The following is a 25,651-nucleotide window of genomic DNA, read 5'->3' on the forward strand; positions in this document are numbered from 1 at the left end:
TCAATCTCCTATATAACACAGAGTTTATTTTCAATATTTAGACCAAGAAGTTAACTTTCATACAGCAAGGACCACTTGGTTAATCTCTACAGTAATTGCAAGAGCAAGTTTAATAATCTAGAACATGTGAGATTTAATGCAGGCGAACCATTATCTGAGATTTGCTGGAGCTTGTAAGAGGTTGTAAGTTAATTACCTCCTTTTGTAGATGGAGTTTGAAGAAACTGTTTGGTTTTGAAGGCAGCACGAGGCAAATTTTTCTGCCTTTGCAGAGCTGTTGAAAGACAAGAAGTGTTATATTTGTCTAAGAAGAGAAGAAAACTAAATTTACTGGGAATTTCAGAATTGTATCCGCTTGTGAAGCATCAAGAAACAGTGAAAGTAAAACACTCTAAAAGCTGTTATGACTCTGGAAGTGATGGAGTTTTGTGAATGGTGCTTGCTCTTAATGGCAAAGAGTTGCAGAGGAGTGTGTCAGAAATTTTGCAGTGCAAAATGCGCAGATTTGGTAAGAGTAAAGCTTCTTGCAGGGCAAAAAGCCCAGAAATGCAAAACAAAAATTAAAACACCAAAGGGAGAACAAGCCACCTAGCAAACATGCTACAGCAATATGAGAGCAAGATTAGATACAGATGAAAATTAAACTGTTGTATTTGACCTAGGCAAGACTAAATTTTTAATTTTAGAAGTGTTTTCAAAAAAATATTCTAATACTATACAAAAGCATAAATCTTTGTCTAATATGATCATCATATAAACAAATTATATTCTTCAGTTATGGAGACTTAAGCCTTCGTGAGAGATGTCTTTTTTCTCTCCTCTTCAAAAAGTATGCAAGAGGACTTAAGCTTAAAATGAAGACTTAACACTAAGATTTATCAACTGCCAGCATGTACCCAGCATGATGGAAATTGGTTTTTATTGCTCCTTTTCTCCCTCATCCTGCCTTTTGCCTAGTAACACTCAGGGCTGGTGCTGCCTTGAAATGACCTCACTACCTACCAGTTACCAAGAGAGAAGCCAATGTTCCGAGAGCTGCAGAATCTTGGCATGGAGAGAATTACTTATTGCCAGAAGGAATTCACTGACTCAGCCTATTTCCATCGCAGCACATTTAAGGGGGAGAAGGAGGAAAGCAGTCAATGAAATAAAGCTTTGACTACACAGAGACTTCATAAAATGATAATGTATGAATAAACATCTCTGCTTATCTCAGTGTATGAAGTTTTATAGCAGCATAAAACTGACTGCACTAGCAAGGCTTATTTCCATAGCGAGAAGGAAGAAAGATGGGGGAACATCTGTGCAAAAAGATCCTGACCCTGAGTGAGGAATAATCCCATCACCAATTACTGAATATTGCTATAAAGAAGGTGGGGGGGAATAATTTGAATCCTAATATTAGTTAATCCTGTTGTTTGATAGCATATAATGATTACTATCACCTTTCCTATGCTTCAGTCAGTGCAAAATACACAGTATTTTATGAACTATAAAAAATTCATCATATGTTTTATTAACATCACGCTGAAATTATGACTAGGTGGGCTATTCAATTTAGTCCTAAGATCTAACTAAAACTGTCATCTTCAACAAACAGCAAAAAGGAATTAGATTGTTCATAAACAGTAAAATTCTGCCTGTGCCTACTACTAATAAACATTATTCCTTCTACCAACTAGAATCTAAATAGCCTTGGCAATACGTAATTCTTACTCAACTGGCACATGGTCTTCCTAGAAACCTTTTTTAATGCATACATGTGAATAGCCAATTAAGTACAGTATGGTCTCTAAATATGAGCACAATTCCTAGAAATTTACTGAGGCAGACCACTAGGCAGACTGCTTCAGTCCTCAAGTATTCCACTTTATTATTTTCCACAGAATCACTGTTTTTGTTATACCACACAAAATGAAGAAAAGCTTCTTTCTTCATATTTTGAATTTGTTTTGTCCTAATCCACTCAGATTTCAATATGCTACTGCACATGGCACTTTCTTCCCCCATCATTATTCACACTTCTTGCAAGTCAGAGAGATAGGATGATATGGAAAGGATTTTAAATATGCATATATCAAATTCCTTCCTTCTCAATGGAGACTCTGGGAAATAGGCACTCAATAGCAAAACATTTCTGTGCACTGAAACACTGAACAGAGCTTAGGCAGTACAATCTGAGCAATGCTGAGCAAACATGCAGTTTGAGATAAGTGCCCAGTGCATGTTTATCCACACCACTTGCTGCTCTTGAAGTGCTCTGTGTGCTGTGACATTTCCTGTCACAGCTGCTGCATGCAGAACTCATGTAGTTACATTTACTTCTGATCAACTAACCGGACTACTTGGTCTCTTCAAAACTTACTCTTCCTCCTTTTACTCTGAACATGCCAAGCAGTTGGATCTTGGCAAGCAGACCAGTCACTTTACTGATAGTTTGAATCTACAGCTCGAGAAAGTTTTGTATTTAGCTCTTCTTAAAAGCATCCCTGTGCTCATAGTGCCACTAAGTACAAAAGCATCACACAGAATTCAAAGGCAGGTAGCTCCTACGTGGAAGTCACCCTACTATTTCTAGAGCTTTGTACAATCTATGTGGTATAGGACCCAAACACAGAGATTTCCCATCACTAACACTTTAGACAATACCTATTCCTAGGGGAACACACATATTACCATATCTTCTAGTGTTTTAAGGTGAACTATTTACTAGCTTTCATATTTAAAAAAAAGTACTTTCTGCAGAATGGCACAGAGACTCAGATGTAAATGAAGAATCAAATTGTTAAAATTGCTACTTAATTCAGTCTCTCTTCAAAACCAATTTGGATTGTTCATGACACTGCAGCTAAAAGTTAAAAGGCCTATGTTTTCATGTTTACAGTTGTACCTCTAAACACATCACGTGTCTTCCCTCTCTTCTGTAAACAAGCAAATACAATTTGGCTATAAACTGTAAGAGGAATTGTCATTTCAGAAACTTACTGGATTCCTAGCTCATTTTTTGAATGCCAGCAACCATAGCAAGTTCAGTATTGCAGCCACAGCAAATGTGCAAGTAAATTATGAACTGCAAATCTTTGACAAGGAGCAGAGTAGTGACCTCGGGTGGCAAGCCAGCGTCCTTGCAAAGGTAAGCTCATGCAAAACTAGCAGCTGTATGAGGAAGCTTCAAATCCCAAGACCCAGAAATCATTGCCAAGGGAAAACAAAAATTTGCTGCAATTTAACAGTGCTTTGTGCAAAGTGACAAAATATAAAACCAATAAAACAAAAAGTATACAATAAAAAGGACACAATTCTGGAAATCTTGATACAATGTACAGTTTTGCAGAAAATTTTTTAATCCGGACTAAGCAAAGATACTTACTCATCGACTTCACACACAAACCGTTTTACGATTGTCAATAGCAAGACTCTGACAAACATCTGTAAGAGCAGGGAAACTGTAAAAGCTAGAAATCTGGCCTTTATTAATGATATTTAACTTACATTTAAATGTAAGTTGGTCTAGAGTGGTTCACATTTGGGGAAATTGTCTATGAAAGAAAAGTAAATTCACCTAGTAATTCTTAATGCACCCACAAGTTGAAAAAAAGAAATATAAACACAATCAGACCTATTTGTTTCCTGCAATGAAGGACTGACTAAATATCGAATACTGAGTCTTCTGTTGTCTGGTCTTTCCAGAAAGTTTAGCCATGAAGATACTTTTAATTCTGGAAATAGCCTTCTAGCTAAGTTGCTCTCTATGCTCTTCCCTTTCCAGTTCACTCAATTCTAAAGCACCAAATGAAATCTGTAGAGATTTTTACTAAAAATATTTTTCATTAAAGTTATTTCAGCTCATTTTGATAATTCTTCCTATCACTGAAATAGCACAGCTGTAGACCAGCTGCCCAACTCCTCTGAGTGCTTTCTACTTTGATAAGGCTGCCAAACAGGTAACAGTTGTGCATTTGAACTACACAAATGTCCTTTCAGCTTGAAATCCCACCTTCTGAGTGTCTGCCAAAGGTGGAAGAAGAGGGCCAAGGTGGAAGGATGCTGGAATAACTTATATGAACAATGGTAAAGTCACACTAACTTCTGTCTACTGCAGTATCACACACCTGGGACTGACTGTCCACACAATCCTTACATCTGCTCTGAGTCTGTACAAAGATGGAAACCTTGGAGTCTTTGGCTTGGTCTCTATTCCTTATTCTGTATTTAACTGTACTTGTTAGCTTTAACACATTGTTTTGAAAGTTTTAAGACAACCAACTAGGTATGCCACTGTGGCTTCACTGTTCTATAGGTAAAATACCCCTAGTTAAATTGACAAACATTATTTTTACATTTCCTGCCAAATATTTAGATTACAATGAGCCTTTATCACAGAATCTTTACAGTTCAAAGCTCTTCAATAAAAATATTCATAATGTGTTCTTTCCTTGAAAATGTCACACAAGGTTATTAAATTCAGAAACTTGTTTTAAAAGAAATGGTCAGGAAACATTTAAACAACAGGAACTGGCAATATTGACATATAAAGAAACATTGAATATTTAATTTTCATTTGCTTTAGCTTCTTTAAGGTCACCATTTTCAAGAGATTTGTGAGAATAGCAGTATTTTCGTATCAGCAGTTAACTTTTGGAGAAACTAGGAGAGCAATGGGAGTCCAGCAATGGGCTAATATGTTTTATGAGACACAGGTTCATCCAAACCATTTTTAGGAAGTAACTAACACTTTAAGTAAATAAAGTTGCCAACTGGATATGTAATCCATATGCCCAGAAAAAAAAAAAAAAGAAAGAAAGAAACTGCAGACATGGATTAACTTAAAGGGCTAAACTGAAATTAACACTTTCAGGTCATGTTTCACTTGTTAAAAAAAGCAATAAACATAATCTAGGTGTTTTTTCAGAGCCTAGAAAGAAAAGTTTTGGACATGCTCAAATACTGTATTTATAATTCTTCATATTACTTCTACATATACTTCTGGGAAACTATGAATGACACCTTAATAAGAAACCAGACTTTGACTATTTTGTGAACCATAAAAACAGATTCACAAAAGTCTGATTACAAATCAAGATTAGCATCTCCAGTGTGGCATGCAATGTTGTGCTTTGCCCTGAGACTGGGCAAAGACAGCTGAACACCATCACTTAACTCTGAAATTCACACTGAAGTAGTACTAAAGGTACTTACTGGCTGAGGCTTGAGGTTGAATGCGAGGTATTCCTCCATTTGGCACTTGGAAGTTTGAGTCACTTCTGCTGTTTTTCACAGACTCTGCTTGGATGTTGGATGTCCTGGACAAGTTTGGAAGACTGCGCCTTAGCTTTTCTGTATGAAATAATACAAAGATACAACGTGTAGTCTGATGCTGGACAAAGGTCAGGTTGTGAACCTGTAGCTGAGCCCCAAATGTAAGTAGCTGTATAAAACTACAATTTAAAAGTGTATTTTGCTACATTACTTCTTCTATCATATACAAAATATTTATGTACCTAAAGAGTACGAATGTCTATTTCTCACCTATGGTGAAAAAAGTCAAGCATATTGTGTTTTGAAATTGAAACATATCTGGATTGTGATTCTCTGGGTTTTATGGCAGTATTATCAAAGCTGAACAGACAAACCAAATTTGCAGTTTTGCATACTTTTCCAATTATTTACCTAGAAGGTTATTTGTAACAAAACACTTGCCTCAAGAGTAAAAACAACATAGATGTTTGAATTTTTGAGACTGCCTTGTCCCATATCAGTCCATTACACAACAAATCACAGAGTCCCACTTGGTAAGGACCTCTTCACACACAGCATTATTCAAGTGTCCAGTTATGCTTCATCTTTCACATATGACTTGACCTATCTACTCAGCTAATGCTGATACGTCGGGGGCCTTCTAATATTTGTACCACTGTTCACAGAATATGAAAAGATGTCATTAAGTACTTCTGAAGTCTAATGACATTCTGTGTATCTCCAACCCATGCAGAGCTGGGTTGATGACATACTTTGGACAGAGGACTGAAGATGCCTTGACAGGATGAGTGGCCAACCTGATTCTGCAGAGGGATGCAGGGAAGAAGTAGGTTACAATGCAGAAGCACTAAAGGTGAAAACAAAACTAAGTCTTCATTGGCTGAATATTCCAATAAGTGTAGTTTCTTCACTTAGCAGTCTCCATTCCTTTGTACTGCACTTGTTGAACCCTGTCAACCAAATTTCCCTCCAATCATTTTAGACAAATAATACTAAAAAAAAAAACAAAGAGCAAACCTGAACAACTTTTTTTGGCTGCTGCTGTATCAACTCTGAATATCCAAGCAACACTCAACTGCACAAAAACCACTGCAAGATAACTCCTTGGAAGTGTTTCAGAAACACATGATCACATACTCTATTTTGATTCCTCTGGTATGTGGGATACTAGCTTTTGGTACCATTCCTCTCATAGGATATTTTTACTGCAGCTCATCTAGCACACATTAAGACTTTCATTTTAAGAAATGAATGGGAAAGGAATTCTCAATTAAGTTACAATATAATTGATTAGCTTTTGTGTTGCACATTTTCCTAGATACCTAAAATTTCCCCAAATCACTATTACTAGTAAGGGGAATTCTTAATATTTAAATGTATATTCTTTCTAAATTTAAAATCTTACTTGCTGGATAAAAAATACATTTGTTGAAATGGGAACTTGCTTGCAAAATTTCATCCCAGTAAAAGGAGTTTCTGCTAGATGGCTACTAGGAAAAAGTACATTCAAGAAGAAAAGTTGTATCAGGATTATATTATTTTGTTCTATGCCAATATAGTATAACTCTATGAATTTACTCCAAACTTTATTCATTACGCAGCAGTTTTCACAGCTTTGAGATATCTAAAATATCCAACAAATGCATAATATTTTTAAGACTATGTTCATGATTGAAAAGTTTCAGAGTCCTGTGCAACCAGAAGAAAGCATTCAGCTGCCTCAGAGGCTATAGGAATGCATAAATCACCATGTTACTCTTATCTGACCACAGTTACTTTCCTCTGCATTTTGTTCTGTCATCTGCAAGGCCTAACTCTACTAGTAAATGAGTGTCCCTCCTTTATTTTAGTGCATTTGCCTGCCAAATATAGACCTTGGTAGCTATGAAACTCAATTATACTCATTGACTGGATAACATCTAAAATAAATGTAAGCCTATTAACTTATCACACTGTAAGGGTGCCCCAGCAGAACTTAAGCTTTGCTTGCTCTGCGTTTTCTTCAGCATTTCAGAGATCAAACCACAATGTTACACAGGCACATAATTTTAGGACTGCACATTGACAAAACTCCTTTATACAGAAACTACACAGCTACTCGTGTAATGAACTTCAAACCGTTTTTTACCTTCACTTTTGACATTAGTAGTTTGCAAGTCTGTAGGATGGCCTTGAAGGGAAAGACGAGGCTGCTGCAAGCGGCTGATCATGGGCTGCGGTGACACTCTGCTGTACTCTATGCTTCGAGCAGGTGATCGGGAGCGAGGCGAGTTTCTTGGGGATTGTTTTGGTGAAGGCCAGGGAGAACTGCGAGGTGATGGTGAGAACCTGCTGACAGCAGGGTGCACTGTATGATGTGTGCCATCCTCCTCATCTTCTAAGCTCTGTGCATCAAGCTCCTGGTCGCTGAACGTGCCTCGCCGCGTGGAATTGCAGGAGGAGCCAGAACTACGCCGAGACGCCGTGGCTGCGTACTCTTGCCGCAGGCCTGGCAACAACAAGACCATTGTTTACTTGCTTCCAGTCTACAAATGGTTCCAACTAGAGACTGTGCACACAGATACCTGCACAGTTCTCAAACTCAGATTTGGCTCACCTTAACTCCTTTTATTGGAGGCATTAAATAAATTCCGATCAGTACCAAAAAGTTATCGACCAGCTAATGATGACTTGAATTACGTGAGCTCATTCTTTTTCCTAGTAAAGCAATCACCAGTATAGGTGTAATGTGTACGTACATGTTCATCTCCTCTCTCAGGCTGCAACTAGCAACACAGGCTACATCATAATTTTGGTATCAAGTAACATCCTACAACAATTACAGCAGCCACAGTGCAATGTCTCTTGCAATGTGTTAGTGAATCTAACCAAAAAAGCAACACAATAAGCTACTCCTAGAGAAACTGAAGGTGTTAGATCAGTGGTCTCTGAATCGTGGTGCCCACACCTCTGGGGATATACAAAGCAATCCACTGGCATAAAGCAAGAAAATTCTGAACAACTGATATTCTTAAAAGAGCATTTATCTTGTCTTTATCTCATACTTTTTAAAATTATATTTTTGTGTATGTGTATGTATGTTATACGTTAGATTAATACACGTCTATAGTTTATTAAAAAGTACATATATTAGGCATTTGGTTTTGTTTTTTTTCACTGGTAAGGACACACAATAAAATAGTCTGGAGATCACCTAGTTAGACATCTGAAATTATTACCACTGCAAATTCAGAGGGACACAAAGTCTCAACTAAAGCTATAATTAAAGACAGACATCTATATAGGCACCTTTCTTAATAATTCTTTGCCATATTGACTTTATAATTCAATGATTTAAATTATGATTTAAGCATTGATATGACCAAGACTGGATTATATCAGGAAGGCACCAATCCCCTTAGAAGAATGGTGGCAGGCAGTAGTCCATTCAAACAATCATCCTTTTAGCAAATACTGTACCTTACAAAAGTCTTGTCCATTGTTCCTAAAGAAAACTTCTGCACAGCAACTTCCCTTGTTTAGCCTGGAGGCTGAAGTCCTTAACCAGCTTTCTAGGGCAAACTACATTTGTACATCCATAGTAGAAGTTATAATGCTTTTTCACACTTACTAAGCAACTACTACTGCAGTTATTAAAAAAAACCAAAATGCTCTATTTGATTTCAGGAAAAAAAACCAAACTTACTTTCTTCCTGCATCCGTGCTAAAATTTGCACATCTGTAACATCATTTAACTTGTAATTAGACCCAATAGAGTCTTCATCCATCTCCGACGCACTTAATTCACTGTCCAGAGAAGACTGTGGACTTAGTGGAGGATTTCTATCTCCTGAAATTTTAAGATGACCTATAGAAGGAAAATAAAATAACAGGAATTGTTGTTACTAAAAAAAAAAAAAAAAAAAAAAAAAAAAAGGCAAGCTGCATTTCCTTTCCTAGTAAAAACCACCAGTGAAGAGACTGCTACTGAGACATTGACCTGACAAACCATTTGACACATTTGATTATTTTATTGCAAACCTCGGCTGAAAATCTAACTTGTAACTTTTGTAACTTACAAAAGCAGGTCACAGCCATTACCTTCTAAAAATGGGCAACTTTATAAAATCATTGTGATAGTCTCAAAACAGACTAGTGGCAAATAATTTGGTCTATCATAGCATGCTACAACTGCTGTGAAGTTTGCACAGCTCTACAAAAAAGCAACTGCATACCTGGTTCCATCTCTGCTTTCATTCTCACTTCTGTATATACCTTGTAAAATGTAAGTTTGGATCTTTCTTAACAATAACATTTTTGCTGATCTAATGAATATTGATTCAGTTTAGAATGCTTAAAATAGACTTTATCTGAAAATACTGCCTGTTCCACAAACACACCTTTGCTGAACTGTAACATGGAAACTATAACAAGGAGAAACTCTCCCTGTTCGCTGCCTTCTGCCTTCCCACTTCCTGTTACATCTCTGTCCCTCAGGCAGACATGTCATTGTAGCACACAATGCAGAGCAGAGCTACCAAGATAAAAACTGGGTAATGGCTCTCATGCAGTGCAGGCTTCTGTAAAAGCCCAGTGAACTAGTGATAGCTGGATTGTCAATGCAATGTTTTTTCATCTTTCCTGTAAGCTAACTTAAATTATATACAATAAGCCAACAGTCTGACTTCAGAGTAGAATATGTTCCAGGCACCAAATTTTTTCATGCAAAGAAAGTGTCTACAGAGCAGAATAAAAGTAGAAAACATCGCCAGAAGTTAATGCTCACACTGATGGCTACAAAGGCTTATGGAATGCTTAACTGGAAAGTATGCTTCTTCACATATCAGAGGCATTGCTGGATACACTGCATACCAAATGTTTCAGTTAGTAAACAATAGGATAGTTGAAAAAACTTCACAACTAACCTTTGAACAGCTACCATGGAACTTACACCCCTGTCAATTACAGAGTCAGTTCCAGAAGCCACTTGGAACTCTACAGAATGATCTCAGGTGTTTTGGTCTAACTGCTAATCACATCCATCAGTAATTCTTGGGTCACAGACACCCAAAGAAAACATTTTACATGTTTCTCATGCCAGAGAGTACGCAAAAATCCCTTCCTGAAAAGCTTAAAATGTGTGATGCACACATCCTACAAAATGCTGGAAAGTTCTGGAGTCTTTCTTACTCTAGTTTGATGCAAATGTTGTCTATCTGAGCATATTTGTGAAGGAAGAGGAGGAAGAAAGGAAAAGACCGGACACACAGTGCCTTACCTGAGGTACCAGGAGGTATGAGCTGTTTCACTAAAGCAGATTTCACTGGTGTTGAGGAGGGAGAGTTGAAGCCACTGCTGTAGGGGCTGCCGGTATTTGGACTGTAGGAGCTCGCGTAACTGACCGCACTGAAAGGGCTGCTGTACAAACTCTGTCTCTTGAGAGCTGCAGGAAGGAGGGGAAAAGTGATTAATTATACTCAGTGAATCAATGAAAAACAAATACAATACTATACTGTGTCTTCACTGTGATTTAATTACTATGCCATTCAAGTAGAAAACTTCAGTCACCAGAAAATTTTTCCACTGCTTTCTTCACCCCTAGGTATAACCATAAAGTGAAAGGAGTGGCAGAAGAGGGCAAGACAAGATAGTGACAAGTGTTTTCTTTTCAGAAGTCAGATCTAAGATCACTACAGCTGATGCCTTTGAGATGTCCAGTGTAGGTGCTGGGAAGCAGGAAGGCAGTAGTAGCTCAGTTACACTAACACACACCCCATACAGAACTACATACAAACCAGAGCACACCAGGAAGTCACGTTCTCAGAACTCTCAGACCTCTCTGAATCACACAATACTTCAACAGTAACTCCAAGACTGGCACCACACAACTAAGCAGTATCATCTACAAAATTTCCTTAAGCATATGCTAAAATCAAAAGCCACTAAGTAAGGCAAATGCTTCTGTATAGATTTGTGGGTACCAGAACATACCAGACTAAAGCAAATTGACTATTTCCTACTGTTAACCTTCTGTTCTAATCACTTGGGATTTTTTGACCATAGGCTTCAACCTCATATGCAATATAAGATGTAAATTTGGTACTTTCCTCTGCCATTTGTTGTAAATGTTTCAATGTTGAAGAATTTTCAGATTCATTTTAAACACTGGTGAACATTAACAGTGTTGAACAGTATGACACTGAAATTCCACTGGTTGTCAGCTATATTATTTGTTTAGTCACTTGACTATTTTGTTCAAAAGTTTACATTTTAAATGTAACAGAAAATGGAGTTTCACCTACAGAGGTAGTGGGATCCAAAAGATATTTAGACACTTTTGCTACAAATCAGTTCCTTCACTGCTGGAAGTATATTAATGCAGAAATGTATATAAGGACAAATTAAATTGCAAAATGTTAAGAAGAAAAAGCTAGAAAAGCCAACTTGATGTTATGTAAATCCAGATTAGATTTAGTTGCAGCTCACCCAGCTGCTGAAAGTAAGCAATTAAAAAATATTGTGTGACATTTCTCTTAGTGAAAAGGGGCTTCAATAAGTGCAGTAAGAATTAGGCTACTGATAGCAGTGGACAGAAAAAAAAAAGGAAAGGAACCCAAATTTCCTAACTAAAATTTATTGTTAATTTGACATTAGAAGCCAAAATAGATTACAGTTGCATGAAATGCTGCTTTCAGCAGCCAAGCCCAGCAAAGCTTCAGCTTCTCCCCTTTGCTCTTGGTCACTACATCCTCAGTTGTCCAGTGCAAACACTGGTGGGGCTGCACTATTATCTGACCTACTGAAGCAGATTTAAGTTTAAAAATGTATTATTTAAACTGATTTTAACTGTATTGCATCACTTAATCAGTTTTGAAGAGTGCCCCCAAAAAAACATAACATCCAACCTAGCCAGTGGCAGAATACAGAGGCAAAAGCAGCAGAAATTAAAGCTGACTTTGCAGCAAATTCCTAAAATCACATCTCATGTAAAGATCCTTTCTAAACCAGTTAGTCTTACCAGTGTTTTAGTTAGAATGAAAACACAGTTATAGATGAAGGATGAAAGGTTTATATTTCAGCTTTCACTGCAAGTCTTAAACAATATGTGTTAATTTCAGCAAGTTGTGACTTCACTAAATTCTAGCAAGTATTCATGAGATATTTTCAGTTTATTTTGAGTGTCAGAAGGGAAAACCTCCATTTGATTACAAAGCTCAGTAAACAAAGCCAGTAATTACAACTCACTCTGATCTGGATGATTATGATGAGGCCTTTGATATCAACTTCTAGCATTCACAAAGGAACCCCAAAGCATCTATTCCAATTGAATCTTTGTTCTCACACCAAAAAAAAAAAAAAATCTACTTTTCATCTCTTGCTGAAAAAGTCATTAAAAATCCCTAAGATGTAAGTCTGCACAACAGTTCTTTCTTTTGTATTTATTACACAGGCAAGTATTTTAAAATATTAACCACACATTAGAAAACAATTCTACTACCGTATAGTCTTCAAAACAGGCTCTTTGTATACATCCATAATGATACAAAGTATTTGATCATACACAGTTGGGGTTTTTTTGGATGAAATTTAGCAGGATTGTGCTACATGTAAAAAGTTTGCTTCTGTATGTGGTGAGACTTGATACACACAGTAGTTTTGATGGTAGCTAATGTGAACCTTCATCAGCACAGTAGATTTTCTAAGAAAAAAAAAATCTGGATTCAAATCCATTTTCTGGACCAGAATTTCTAAAGGTTTTCCAACAGGGATTTTTGTGACATTGCTATTTTTACGAATAGAGATATGGTATTTATTAGGAGTGTCAGACAAAACTAGTAAGACACATAATAATTTTAGAATTACAATGATCCTAATATTAAACACTAGCTTACAAAAGATTACACATTAACTTTCAAAACATCAGAAGGGAGGGCTGATAATCAGCAAGTTTATTATAACATAAATTTTCTGTTATAAAATACAGAAACAGTATGCAGCATCTAATTCCTTTTAGTTATGTTTCTGCTGAAATGGCAATGAATTTCACTCTAGTCTGAACACACTTCCAACACTGAGCATGACTTGCTCTGCTGACAAGGCACTGTGCATCAGTAACTGCTAGCAGCAGCATGGAGCTGAGAGCTCCATGCTATTCCTCCCTCCTTGATTGTCATGCAATGAAAAATACAATGGAAGAAGACAATAAGATATACAAAAGAGCATTTGAGACTGAAAAAGAGGAAAAAGATATTAAGATTAGAAAGACCTAACAATGTAAAAAGAGTAAATGCAAAAGAAGCATCAGAGAGTCAATGCAAAAGAAGCATCAGCAAGGATTCAGGGAAGAAAGTTACAGACATTGAACAGCCTTATCCATGGAGATTGGAACCAGAATCTATGAACTGAACCAGTAGCTAGTAACAGGTTAAGTGATGGGTCCATGAGGTACAAGTATTATGCAAAATGCAAGTTACATGACACTCCTGAAGTTTAGAATAGGAAATACACACAAAGTTACAAGAAACACCACTTGTCTTCCCCAGTGGAGCTCCCTGCAACCCTTATTCTTAAAGAAGGCTGGTTGCTCTGAAAGATAATTTTCTGTTTTGTTGAAAATTCATTTTTACATGCAATCTGTTCCAAGCAGCATGTGCTCCATTAGTATTTCCACCAATTAATACTACAAATTGTATTATTCTTACAAGTATCACTGCCAGAAGCAGATTCACAGATCTAGGGGAAAACAAAAAAAAGAGAAAACACATCATTGGAATTTTAAAACTTTGAAATGAATCCATTTCACAGACAAGTTTCCTGCCATTGTGCTTCAGCTATGAATTTTTAAAGATACCCTGTGGGTAGCAGAATTAGTGGTATTTCCGGAAGACTTCTACTCAATTCTGAAAGAAGTTAAACCACAAACAGAATTATGTCAATCAACTACTATCCATTCATAAACACTCAGTAGTATTCAGATTCCCACACCTGTATCATCCTTCATAAATCCCTGTGATGTGAGTGCTTTTTGTTGTTCACAATCTCAGTCTTTGCCTGTATCTAAGTCATATATCATGTTAACTGTTGAGGTAAATTTTTAATAGACAATTGTCCAGGCAGCATAAAAAAGCTCAAGAAACAGGGAAATATTTAGGGTGACTCATACTGAAGGCACTTCCACCACTATGCCCATGATTTTCCTAAGAATAAAGAATGGATTCAAATTTTATTAAGAACAGTTTTAGTACAAACCAGAATAAAGACTGAATTGCTCCAAAAAACAAGGACAGGAAAGAAGTCACAGCCAAATAAATTCAACACAAAGTTTACATATAACCATGGAAAGGAGGTGGCTGCTGGAACCACTCCTGGAACTGTGTGTTCATACACTCTTAGCTCATGTCCAACTATTCTGCTAATTCCTGAAGATAACAGTTTAACATGTAGCAGTAGCAGACTACAAAAAGAGGCAACAGGAGGAGAATAGCTATTGATAACAGAAAGCAAGTTTTCTCAGCATAATTTAAAAAAAATAGGTTCCAACAAAGAAACAAAACAAAGCAAGAAACCAGATGGACAGAGAATTCTAATCAGACCTTCAGGATTTTGCTGCTGGTTTGACATTAAAAAAGTCTGGTAATAGAAGGATGGAGAATGCAGACTTGCATTCTCACAGGGTCAAACACTCTCCAGTTTTGAATATAAGCAACTAATTAGTATGAAGGAAGAATCAAACTGGATTTTTTTAAAATCTGACTGTAACTAGATCTCAAGTTACTGGGGATGTGAGGAGAAGAAATCATTATCATCTCCCAAAAGTATTCAACAACATAAGCCTCCATTTCTTTAGGTGAAGTAAAATAGATAATCTAGCAGAAAATCAAGTTTCATGCTAAAATACTGACAAACACCTAACAATTATGATATTTTAATATAGGCCTCTATTAAAAAAAAAAAAAAAAGATGAGAAAACTTTTTGAGTTAAAACCATTGGCTTTTCCTGAAAACATCAGACCAAACTATGCAAGTATTACAAAACTCTGAAATCATGACTCATGATCTAATGCCTTCTTTCATTTCACTCATATGAGTAAAATGAGTAGAATTAATGACTTTATAAACCATAATGAAAGCTTTAGACACAAGTAATTGATAAATGTTTTATCTCACAACCATTAGCTAATTTTGATGCTGTTTCAGAATAAATACATACAACCCAGGGGTTTCAGTGTGCAGAAACTCACCTGACATTGTTTGCTCCAGCTTGTGGATCAGTGACTTCTTAGCACATTCAACATCAGGACTTGGGTAATCCAGTACCTGTCTGCACCAAACTAATGGACTGACACTTTTTTGCAGTGGATTTTTTTTCTTCTTTGGAGATGTATATAACCTGGAAAAGAGAGAAAAAAAAATAAACTATGAGGACAGACAAAATGAGCGTGAGATCAGACGTGCAACAGAATACCACGGAGTATGCTATTTCTGTTTTTATACTCTACCTACACGATAGTACAATCCCAAAAGATAAAGCACAGCTTTGACCCTACAATTAACTATTTTGGAGTATGACAGCAATAACATATGCCTACCAAGGACTTCAGACACATCATGGACAATTTCACTGTCCATAATATACATAAACATACAAATGAGGATTAATCTTTTCAACTGAAAGATTCAACTGAAAGAAATAAAACACTATGCAATAGAGAACTCTTGTTTTTCTAAGCAAAGGAAGCAATAAGCATCTTAATAGCCAAGGAGCAGTGCTAAAGTACACAAAACACAACTACTGTTTCAGTAGCCTTGAACAATAAACAATTTATTTTTGTTTATTATTTCTATCCTAGCACCTGATCTTTTCACTCTCTTTGAACACAGAACAAAGAAACTATCTCTGTCCTAAGGAGGTACACAGTCAAGCATTAGCAACAAGGAAAAAGAGATAATGCACAGAGGAGAGTGGAGAGAAACAACGAGATCATATTGTTTTGCCAGATACACTGAAACCTTTGTCTGTCTGCATCTCCACTCATTTATTTGAACATCAACATTCCATGACTAAAGAAAGTAGTAGTCCAGTTTAAAACCTCTAGAAATTTAGCTGAAAACTTCTCCTCCCTCAACAGACAGATCAAAGGAAAAGTCATAACCAATCACACACTCACAACAGGGAACTTTAAGCCTTACTTGGAATTAGAACCAAACTTGGAAATGTGGTTCATCAAAAGACAAAAGTGAATTGCAAGACATAACTCTTAACTAGAGATTATGCATGTGTAGAATCAGCTAAACAAGTGTTTCTTCTAGGGTAATGACAGACTTCATATTCCAAGTGAATATGATTGCATGCCACACAGCGTCACTTAGGAACATCTGACAGTCTAATCAGACATGCTTCTGTACAAAATACACAGCAAAAGTTGTTCTCTTTATGCCAATGACATTAGCAACACAAGTTATTTCCTACAACTTTCTCTCTACAAGATTATCTCATCTCTCCTCTGTAATTCTAGAACTTGAACTGTTTGCGTTATAATAGCTTTTAGATATTTTCTGTAATTACTACCATTAAGATCACTTCTTACAAAAGCTTATGTTTCTAAAACCACCTCTCACCCAAATTCTGATCTTTATTAAGAGCGAGCTCCAAAACACTCTTCCCTCTAACGCAGAAATTAGCAAGCTATGCTTGCAGATCCAGGCAAGAAAATATTTCAGCTGCCAGGTTTTAAAATAAAAATGAAGCTGTTTGCTACAATCCAAATAGTCACTGCCACTTACTGTAGTTCAAGGGGTTTATGCTGTGGCCAATATCATGCTGTCTGTCATAACTGCTTTTGTAGAAATGCCTGCAATTGGGCACTCAGCCCAAAAGAAAAGCTAAAAGCTCTTCATGTATTTATAGCCCTGGAGATCCTTGAAAAGCACAAGAGTCACTCAATTTTCACAGTTGTGTAAACAATTACACCATTTTCTGTAATTTTTAGGACATCTCCATACCATTAAAAGTAATGTTTAACATTGACTATCTCTCCAGCATTTAGAATTTACTGTCTTTTTAGTACTTACCTGTACTCCTTTCTGTCCTAAGGTATGTTTATACAATACACAGAAGTGTCAAAGGCAACAAGGCCAGCTTTGCCCAGTACAGGCCAGACTGACTCCTGGTGCTCTGGATAGCTGGCATGCCTTGCTTTGTTTGAGAAGTTCCATGCACGTTCAGTTTACAGTAGCAGCCAGTATAAAAGGCAAGAAATTAAAATGTATGTCCTCTTTGAGGACTGGTCTAATCAAATCTATACCTGATATTTTAAACTTCAACACATTCTTTTCAGGAATTCCCAATTGTTCCATTTGTTTCACAAGTAGTTTATTTACTGAAGCAATCCAGGCTCACACAGCTCCCTCCCTCTTTTCCACCTCCCTTTCTAACCAAATATATATTGCATATTCCCCCCACCTCTTCCAACTCCTTTATCAACCTTTGTTTCATAACTTGGACTTCACAGAAAGACAGAACTTGACAACATACATATTTCATGCAACTCCAACACATACACACACATACACTGATGCAGTGACAACACAGCTCTTTCAGGGCAGTTTCTTGCACATCATGCAATTATCAAGTCTCACTATAAACAGTGATCTTAATATTCCACCTGACAAAGAACAGCCAATCTCAAGTCTTGAGACTGACTTAACTCTACTTGCTTTGCCTAACTTGGATTTTTTAAAAACCAAAAGGACCAAGGGCAAGGCTAAGAATCAGAGTGATGCCTCTATTACTTCTTCCTCTTTGCCCAACATCAGAAAAAGAACAGATACATGAAGCTCAAACAAGTAACTTCACACAGCTAAGTGGTCTTCCTGGTGAAACTGTTTGATCCAAATTATATAGGTCCTCTTTAGCTGAAGAACCTTCCAGAAGAAATCCCATTTGTACCTGTCAATGCAATCTACAGCAACACAACAGCACTGACTGGCAGTACAGCAGCTTCAAGACAGAAGATTATCAGAATGACTTCATACATCTTTAACCACTGTAAATCAACTCTCTCAAAACAGGAAGTTAAAAATTATTGAGGAAGCTGACAACTTACAGTTGCCATCCATACTACAAATGTTAACACACCAGAAATATATACTCCAATCTCTCCTCAATGGAGTAAAGACTCCACAACTCAGTGACATAAGGTAAAGCAGAACAAAATGGTACATTAAGAGGAGCTCAGGAGCTTTGATCTACTTTGGAACAACACTAAGGAGACCAGACACTATGACTCTGCTACAGCCATTAATGTTTCCTTCCTTTGGCTCTTACTAGTCAACCACAGCAGAGCAGCACCAACCTAAGGCTGAAAGCAGCCAGAGGCTCTACTGATTAGTTCCAGGAAGATGCAGCACAGAAAAGGGCAGAGCTTTTGCAGGAAGACTGCCCTGACTACAAGCAAATACGATGTCAGCCAAATGGAGCAAGATGCAGCACGTTGCACTGGGACACAGATGAGTCAGAAAAGGCTTTGAAGAAAGAGGACACACCACTGCAGCAGGAGTGGAATATCTGTGTACAGATTACCTCACCTGAGGAACACCTTCCAGTGCATTAAAATACAAGAGGCTAGTTGCTACAGGCATGAAACAAGAAGCCTGGAAAAAAAAGGAAGTGCCTTTTTGTATCAAATCCTTCCACTGCTCAGTACAAGAGTGAGGGAAAACATGAAGTCACAAATCTGAATTAGAAAGAAGATGGCAAGTGGAAGGAATCTGAAGTTAGAGCTCATTTATTTTAGTTATGTTAGGTTTAAGCAAAAACTGGAAGTTACAATAAGGGAAATTAAATGGGAGCACACAAAACATGATGCATGCAAAAGCAAGATTAAAAACCTGAAGACATGATGAGGAGAAAAAACTGAAATCCAAGGATAAATCAATAAGAAATGCCCCTAAAATACAAGAAAGAAACTTCACAGTGAAAAGCTAATGAAAACATATAAATCAGGAGACAATAACACTGGACAGTCTTGGAACAGACAATTTAGAACACAACAGTGTCAGTCTAAGCTATTTTAAGACAGTTAAAAAGTTTTAGGAAATCCTATCTGAAGTGGCTTAAGCATGTTAAAATTTAAGACAGATTTTGAATGGACAGGCAAAGATCTGAAAAGCATCTCTGGCTGAAAGACAAATCAATAAAAAAATTAAGTGACATCCCTGCACTTACGTGGCCCACAGATCTCCTTTCCTTCTACCCACCCCACAAAATTCCTGTGCCACAGCTGTGGCTGACTAAGACACACACTGTTTAGCCTGCAATTATTAGTTTTCAGCTCTACTTCACAGAATACTTCTAGTTCTGAGAGATTGTACAAACTTCAGCAAACTCCAGTCTATGAATATAAACTGCAGAATATGAATACTACAAAAAGCCTTTGACAGACTCATTAAACCTTCATATCACAGTGGTACATCTCACTTACATAATGAAATTTTTAAGTAGAATTAAGAATATCCAAGAGGTTGCAAATCTGGAACACAACTATCTTTCTGTGCCCAATTAAAGCTAGTTAGCTGTGCCCTGGCTAGTTGCTGGAAATTACTGCCATTATTCATTTCCTCATCCAGAAGAACATGTTTGTGTCGGAAAAGGATTTTGTAAGATGGGAAATAGGCCATCAAAGCCACCCTCATGTACCTTCTCTAGAACTACCACACAAATTGTACAACTGTCCACTATCTGAGAAGCTTTTCATAAGAAATTTGTTAGTGCACATGTGCTCGAACATAGCATTGTTCAGACTTACATTCAAGAGAGAAAAGTTGAGAAGTTCTGTGTCCAAATAAATGTACTCCAAAATAAAATTCCTTTTAATGACTACGCCTGAGAGCTCTATCAACAACTACAAGTTGTAGAAATGTGAATCATGCCTAAACAAGACATGATTATGTAGTAAATTTCAGGAATATCATTAGGACAGTAAAGGAAACCCATATCAAAGATTTCCTTATATCTAAATATCAAGCATGTTTAAAAGCTATAATTATCACAAAAAAGGTCAGAAATTGAAATAGTTCTTTCTCAGGATTCTTCCTCCAGTCTTCAAATATCTGTTTCACAAATATGCATATCTCAAAGACAATAATCAAACTGAGTATTATTTAATGTTACTAATTGCTTTTCATTGTAACACTGACGACTTCCATAATCCCTGCCTTTCCTCCATGCTTCTTTTCATATTATCTTCCTAGTTTGCGAAGATGTTATCTGAATTTGGTTAAACCCCAACAACTTTAAATCAAATTGACTTTTTATGTGCCACAAAATGAAAAGCAGCAATTTCTCTTTTACTTACACCATGGAACAGAAATTGATCACAATCTGTCCTGCTTCCAAGGGGCCTAAACCACATTAATTCAATAAAATTTAACAGTTAAACAGGAAATGCTGCAATGCAATTTCAGCAATGGGGTTTCATTCAGGTGGAGCTCTAGCCTAAAACAGTCAGAGTATACTTTACCAGCTCACTATGGCAAACCAGGATTCCAAAACAATGCTGGTGCTCAAGGGACATCCAGCAATATGAGACAGAAGAATCATTACAGACGACAATCGTGTATCGCACACAGGCCCTTGGCCAAGTAACACTAATGGATGGCTGGAACGGAAACTTGCACTGTTACCAACAGGTGCAAATTAGAAATAGCTGCTGAACGAGAGTGAGTATAACAGCAAATGTATGTGCCTTCCATTTTAACTAGTCAGGATACACAACCAGCCTGAGCTCTTAACAAACACTGAAACTATTACTTTTAGCTATTCAGTCAGTAAAAAAACACCAATAATTTAAATTTAAATTCACAATAACCACCTTTTGTTAAATGAGGTAAATCAACTGTCAGCTATTTTAACCCTACTAAGGAGACTTGATGCTGATATGAAAACATGGGTGCTAGCATTTATAGCACTGTCATTTAAAGAGGAACAACTGTTCTGAAGTTTGCTGAGCAATTACATGTACAAAACAGATACACAGCAAACTCTATACTCTTATGCACATGCTGCAAGTAAATTTTGAAGAAAAGTACAGCATGCTTTGCTCAAATTTAAAACAAAACTTCTCAGAGAGCTTAGTCTGGGAGACCGTGCAACAAGTTACCACAAAGGAAGTTACAGTGGGTTCCCAGCCCAGTAACTCATCTAGAGTAATTGCCCACGTGTGCACACTTATCCTGCAATAAACTCAAGACCCAATAAACTCTTTTTAAAGGCAGCATGGCAAGCCACCCGGCACCCTGTTATCCAGATAACACATCCACACCCAACCTTACCCAGCAAGTCAGGCAAGGAGGTGCACACCACTTCTCTGAAGATTTCTCCACTCTGGTCACCTCTTCTGCCCTATTGTCTTTGCAATTAATTAGTAAGAAAAGACCTGTTCAGACTGAACTTGAAAAAAATTAAATTTGATGCAATCTGGTTCAAGAACAGCTAAACAGGAACACCCATAGAGTAGATTATGAAAGTTGCTGATAACTGGAGGAAATAATCAGCAGGCCTAAAGCAAAGTCTCCATGGGTCTGTGCAGAGCTCAGTACAGTGTGCAAGTACAGATGTGCCAATCTGCAACATTCAGGACCTTATCAGGAAGAAAGTTTCAGCACATTAAACAACTTTCAGAAGCATATAGACAAGAAACTCAATCTAAATTCACTAAAATATTTTTAATAATTTACCACATAATTTGAAGATTATCTGATGCAAAAATATTTAAAACATGAAGTGAATCTGGATTTAAGTAAGCACAGAGAAGAAAAACAATCAAGCAAAAATATAAACAATCCCAAAATTCACTAATACTGTATGGATGTTTTAATAGCTAATGCTGCTATTAAAACAGCAGTGCCAAAGTTCCTTTGCTTGTTTGACAGTTGCACCTTCTCCTTACTTTTTCACTTGACACTTCTGTTCTGTTCTTACCTAAATGCATTTTAAAAGCTAAAAATAAGTTGATCAACTCTACAATGTAGATTTAAAGAAACATGTCACATTCTAGTATCAATTTCAATCACAGTATTAAGTGTTCTGTCTTAAATTCACAGCCACTAATCTCATGTAGGCATTAAATATAAAACAATTTTAACAGTTAAGAAAAATATTTATTCTGCTATGACAAAACTGCAGACAATTTAATAATGGGGTATGAAAATGTCTATATTACACAAAACAGAAAAGAACAGTGATAACCAGCACCCTTTAACACCTATTACTGCCCACAGCAAGGTCCTTTTGAAATCAAAAGTAAAGACAAATCTTAACTTCTATCTGTAGACAAGCAAAACAGGCAAGATGAATCAATTTTTTATGAACAAACAAATGATTTAGTTTGTTTCCACAAGAGGCGTCCTCAGCTGCTAAGAGAGAGGTATTTGATTTTGACAGCGTATAATCCCATATTTTAAACAGGACTTTGGGTTAAGTAGTAGTGTAGTGATCCAATCCATTTGAACCTAAAAGAGTTCATATGAGACTTAAATTTCATTGAATACATTCACCCTTTCAGTTGATTAAATTATTTTATGAATGACCTTGCATAGCTAAGGCCTTAGGAGCAGGATATTTATAAAACAGTTTAAGGGAAATCCACTTACACCAACCCCTCCTAAAAGAAACAGGCTTGTTTCTTTTAGATTGCTCCATTAGCCCTCTGAAAATTTCAAACTTCATTAAGAGCAAAAACTCCATTAATCAAATGCATAAATACAAAAACATCTTACCTTCATAGGAAAATAAAAGGGGTTGGACTATTTAGTGTTTCAACAGTTGAATAAGAAGGTGTTTAGAAATTCCAAGAGCTTGATTTCCATTTTTATTAAGCACTTTGGAACAAAAAAATCATCATTCTAGCTAAACTATCTTTATCATTAATTGTATATTAAACAACAGCAGGAAAACACTTTTTTTAAACAACCATATATCCATATTTTGTGATATGTGTGACAATTTCTAAGTTTTTACAATTGCATCTTTTGTTTCATGCATTTGTGTCTCACTCAGTGTCCCATGCCTGAGAATGAAAATTAGTAGCTAAAACACTTCAGCATTATAGTTGCCAAAATATTAGTAAAGGAATCAAGATGTGCAAAAGACTGCCTATAAGTTTTGCTGCCTTTTGAGCACCACAACTTGCACAGAAACATGAGGGTGCCACAATAACTGGCAGCCAAACACCTGACACCAGCAAGGGCAGCGCTCAGCGAACCATGCGGCTGCCCCGTGAGTGCCCAGAACTGCGTCAACAAAAACACAGCACTAATGCCACCACTGTCACCATACACTCTGTCAGGACATTCACTTTCACTTAAGAGACTCATTATGTTACCCATGATTTAGAATTAATGTATAAAACAGTAAAATCTATTGTCACTAGAATTCATGACGTTTACAAATAAATTTGGCCATGCCACTCCAAACCTGCAGTGCAAATTTACCAGATTCTATTTCCATCAAGGGCTGTAGGCCCTTGTAGGTTACCAGGCATACAGTGAAGAAATAAGAGTAGCTGCCTTGCACAGACTCATCTTCTGGGAGATGATGCCTTGTGTTAATTTAGTGTTGGATGAGAATAAACTTATGCTCTCATACTTCTCCAGTGGATCGGGCTGAATGTCAGGCAAATGATTTCTCCAAGGAAGCGCACATGCCGTCTCCTCCCTGAGCAACTAAAACATTGCTCATGCATGGAGTCATTCCAGAATTTTTAAAGGCGTTCCTAACTCTGCAAGACATTTTTGTTTGTTTTGTAAATCTGTCTGCATGTTTGCTTCCAGAGACCTTCGTAGATGGACCCACAATTAGTTCTGTTGCAAGACAGTCTGCATATCTGTTTAAACAAAAGTTTACACTTTTTGTCCCTGTACAAGCTTCCCTTGCATTTCTCTGTGGACATGATGCTGACACGGTGCTCCTCCCCACTATTTCTCCTGCAGCTCTGAGGCTGCCCCTCAACAACTGTCACAGGAAACTTCAAAACGACAGCTGGAGCCAGTGTGATGTTTGGAGAGAGCCAAGTCTCCTTGATTCTCAGTGGAAGCTCAATCAAGTGTTAATAATGACAAGGCAAACAGCCACCTGCAGCGGTTTCTGCTGGAGCAGCAGGGTAAGCAGTCCATTTATACCGAGGAACCACCTAAGGGAAACCGTGATCCTACATCATTAGCAATAAATTAGAACGCCTAAGGGCAACACGTTTATGAGATGAAAAAGTGCTACATTTGCTGTCTTTACAGCTGAAAGAAATCGAGGCATTAAAGGTGCCCGATGCATGTCTGAAGTCTAACAGTACCTGTAGGCCAATTCTATACGCAGAAATTTCCCACAAGTTTCTCAATGCCTCTCCACCGCCTGCACTCCCGAAAACACTGCCGGCTCGTTCTGCCGCAGCGCCGGAGCCCTCTCGGGGTCCGAGTGCCCCCAAGTAACGCTCCCCTCGCGGCCGAGCAGCAAGCAGGGCAGAGCCGCGGCCTCCAGGGAGCTTCACCGCCGCTTGCAGAAAGCCAAACACCCTTCCCCGGCAGGCGCCTAGTCCAGCTCATTAAGCCCTTCACCCAGCCCAGAGGGCGAGGCTGCCTCCGCACACAAAGCCCCGAGACCCCCTCCGACATCAGCCACACGCCTGGAAACAGCCCCTTCCCCACCCAGGCACGGCGGAGCCCTGCTCACCAACCCGCCCCCGCCCGATCCCCACCCCGGCCGCCTCCTCACCACCCGGTCTCGTCCTCATCGCAGCCGGCCAGCCGCTCCAGCTCCTCCGGCCTGAGCACCGCCGCGTCGTCCAGGAGGCCATTGCCGCCGTTATCCCCATCGCCACCGCCGGGCTCCTCGAGGAGCGAGTGCCGGGCGGTGGCCCTGGTGCTGAGACAGCGGCCGTCGGGCGACGCGGAGACGGCGGGGGGCGGCGAGGAGGGCCCGGCGCTCGGCAGGCGCTTGGGGCTGGCGGGGGCGGTGGGCAGGGCGCCGTGGCGGCTGCGAAGCTGTTCATTCTGCTTCTCTAGCTTCTTCACCAGCTCCTGCAGCTTCCGCACCTCCGCGTCCGCGTTCACGCCCGAGCCCACATCCTCCATGGCGGCCGCCGGCAGAGCGGCGGCTGCGCGGGGAGAGGCGGCCGTGCCGCCCCGTCTACGCGGCCCGGCGGCCGGCGGCGGGGCAGGGCTGGGGCGGGGCGCAGGACGCACATCCGCCGCCGCCATGTCACCGCCTCCGCCTCTGCCGCCGGAACCGCCGGCCCTCGCGCCGCCTTCTCTCAGGGCGGCCCGGAACGGCGCGGCATGGCACGGAACGACACGGCACGGCCGAGCGTGGCGGCGGCTCGCGGCCCCGGCAGCGGGAGGCTGTGACTCAGCCCCACCTGGG

The 25,651-nt window shown here is 38.5% G+C and overlaps 1 protein-coding gene across 2 annotated transcripts in view; it reads right to left on the reverse strand.

The window, feature by feature from the left end:
* Positions 1–25,362, reverse strand: part of SLAIN2 (SLAIN motif family member 2) — a 34,142-nt gene extending 8,780 nt beyond the window's left edge. Inside the window, exons 1-7 of one of the 2 annotated variants that reach the window (XM_058803577.1) lie at positions 25,004–25,362; positions 15,480–15,628; positions 10,517–10,681; positions 8,945–9,106; positions 7,388–7,747; positions 5,200–5,337; positions 197–274 (exon numbers count right to left, since the gene is read on the reverse strand). In XM_058803577.1, coding sequence (XP_058659560.1) covers positions 197–274; positions 5,200–5,337; positions 7,388–7,747; positions 8,945–9,106; positions 10,517–10,681; positions 15,480–15,628; positions 25,004–25,362 — 1,411 coding nt within the window. The remainder of the gene's footprint in view (positions 1–196; positions 275–5,199; positions 5,338–7,387; positions 7,748–8,944; positions 9,107–10,516; positions 10,682–15,479; positions 15,629–25,003) is intronic. The other variant, XM_058803578.1, reaches the window with a different exon arrangement.
* Between the last annotated feature and the right edge of the window lie 289 nt (positions 25,363–25,651).

This window comes from Ammospiza caudacuta, chromosome 4 (genome assembly GCF_027887145.1).
Source record: "Ammospiza caudacuta isolate bAmmCau1 chromosome 4, bAmmCau1.pri, whole genome shotgun sequence".
NCBI classification, from domain to species: domain Eukaryota; kingdom Metazoa; phylum Chordata; class Aves; order Passeriformes; family Passerellidae; genus Ammospiza; species Ammospiza caudacuta.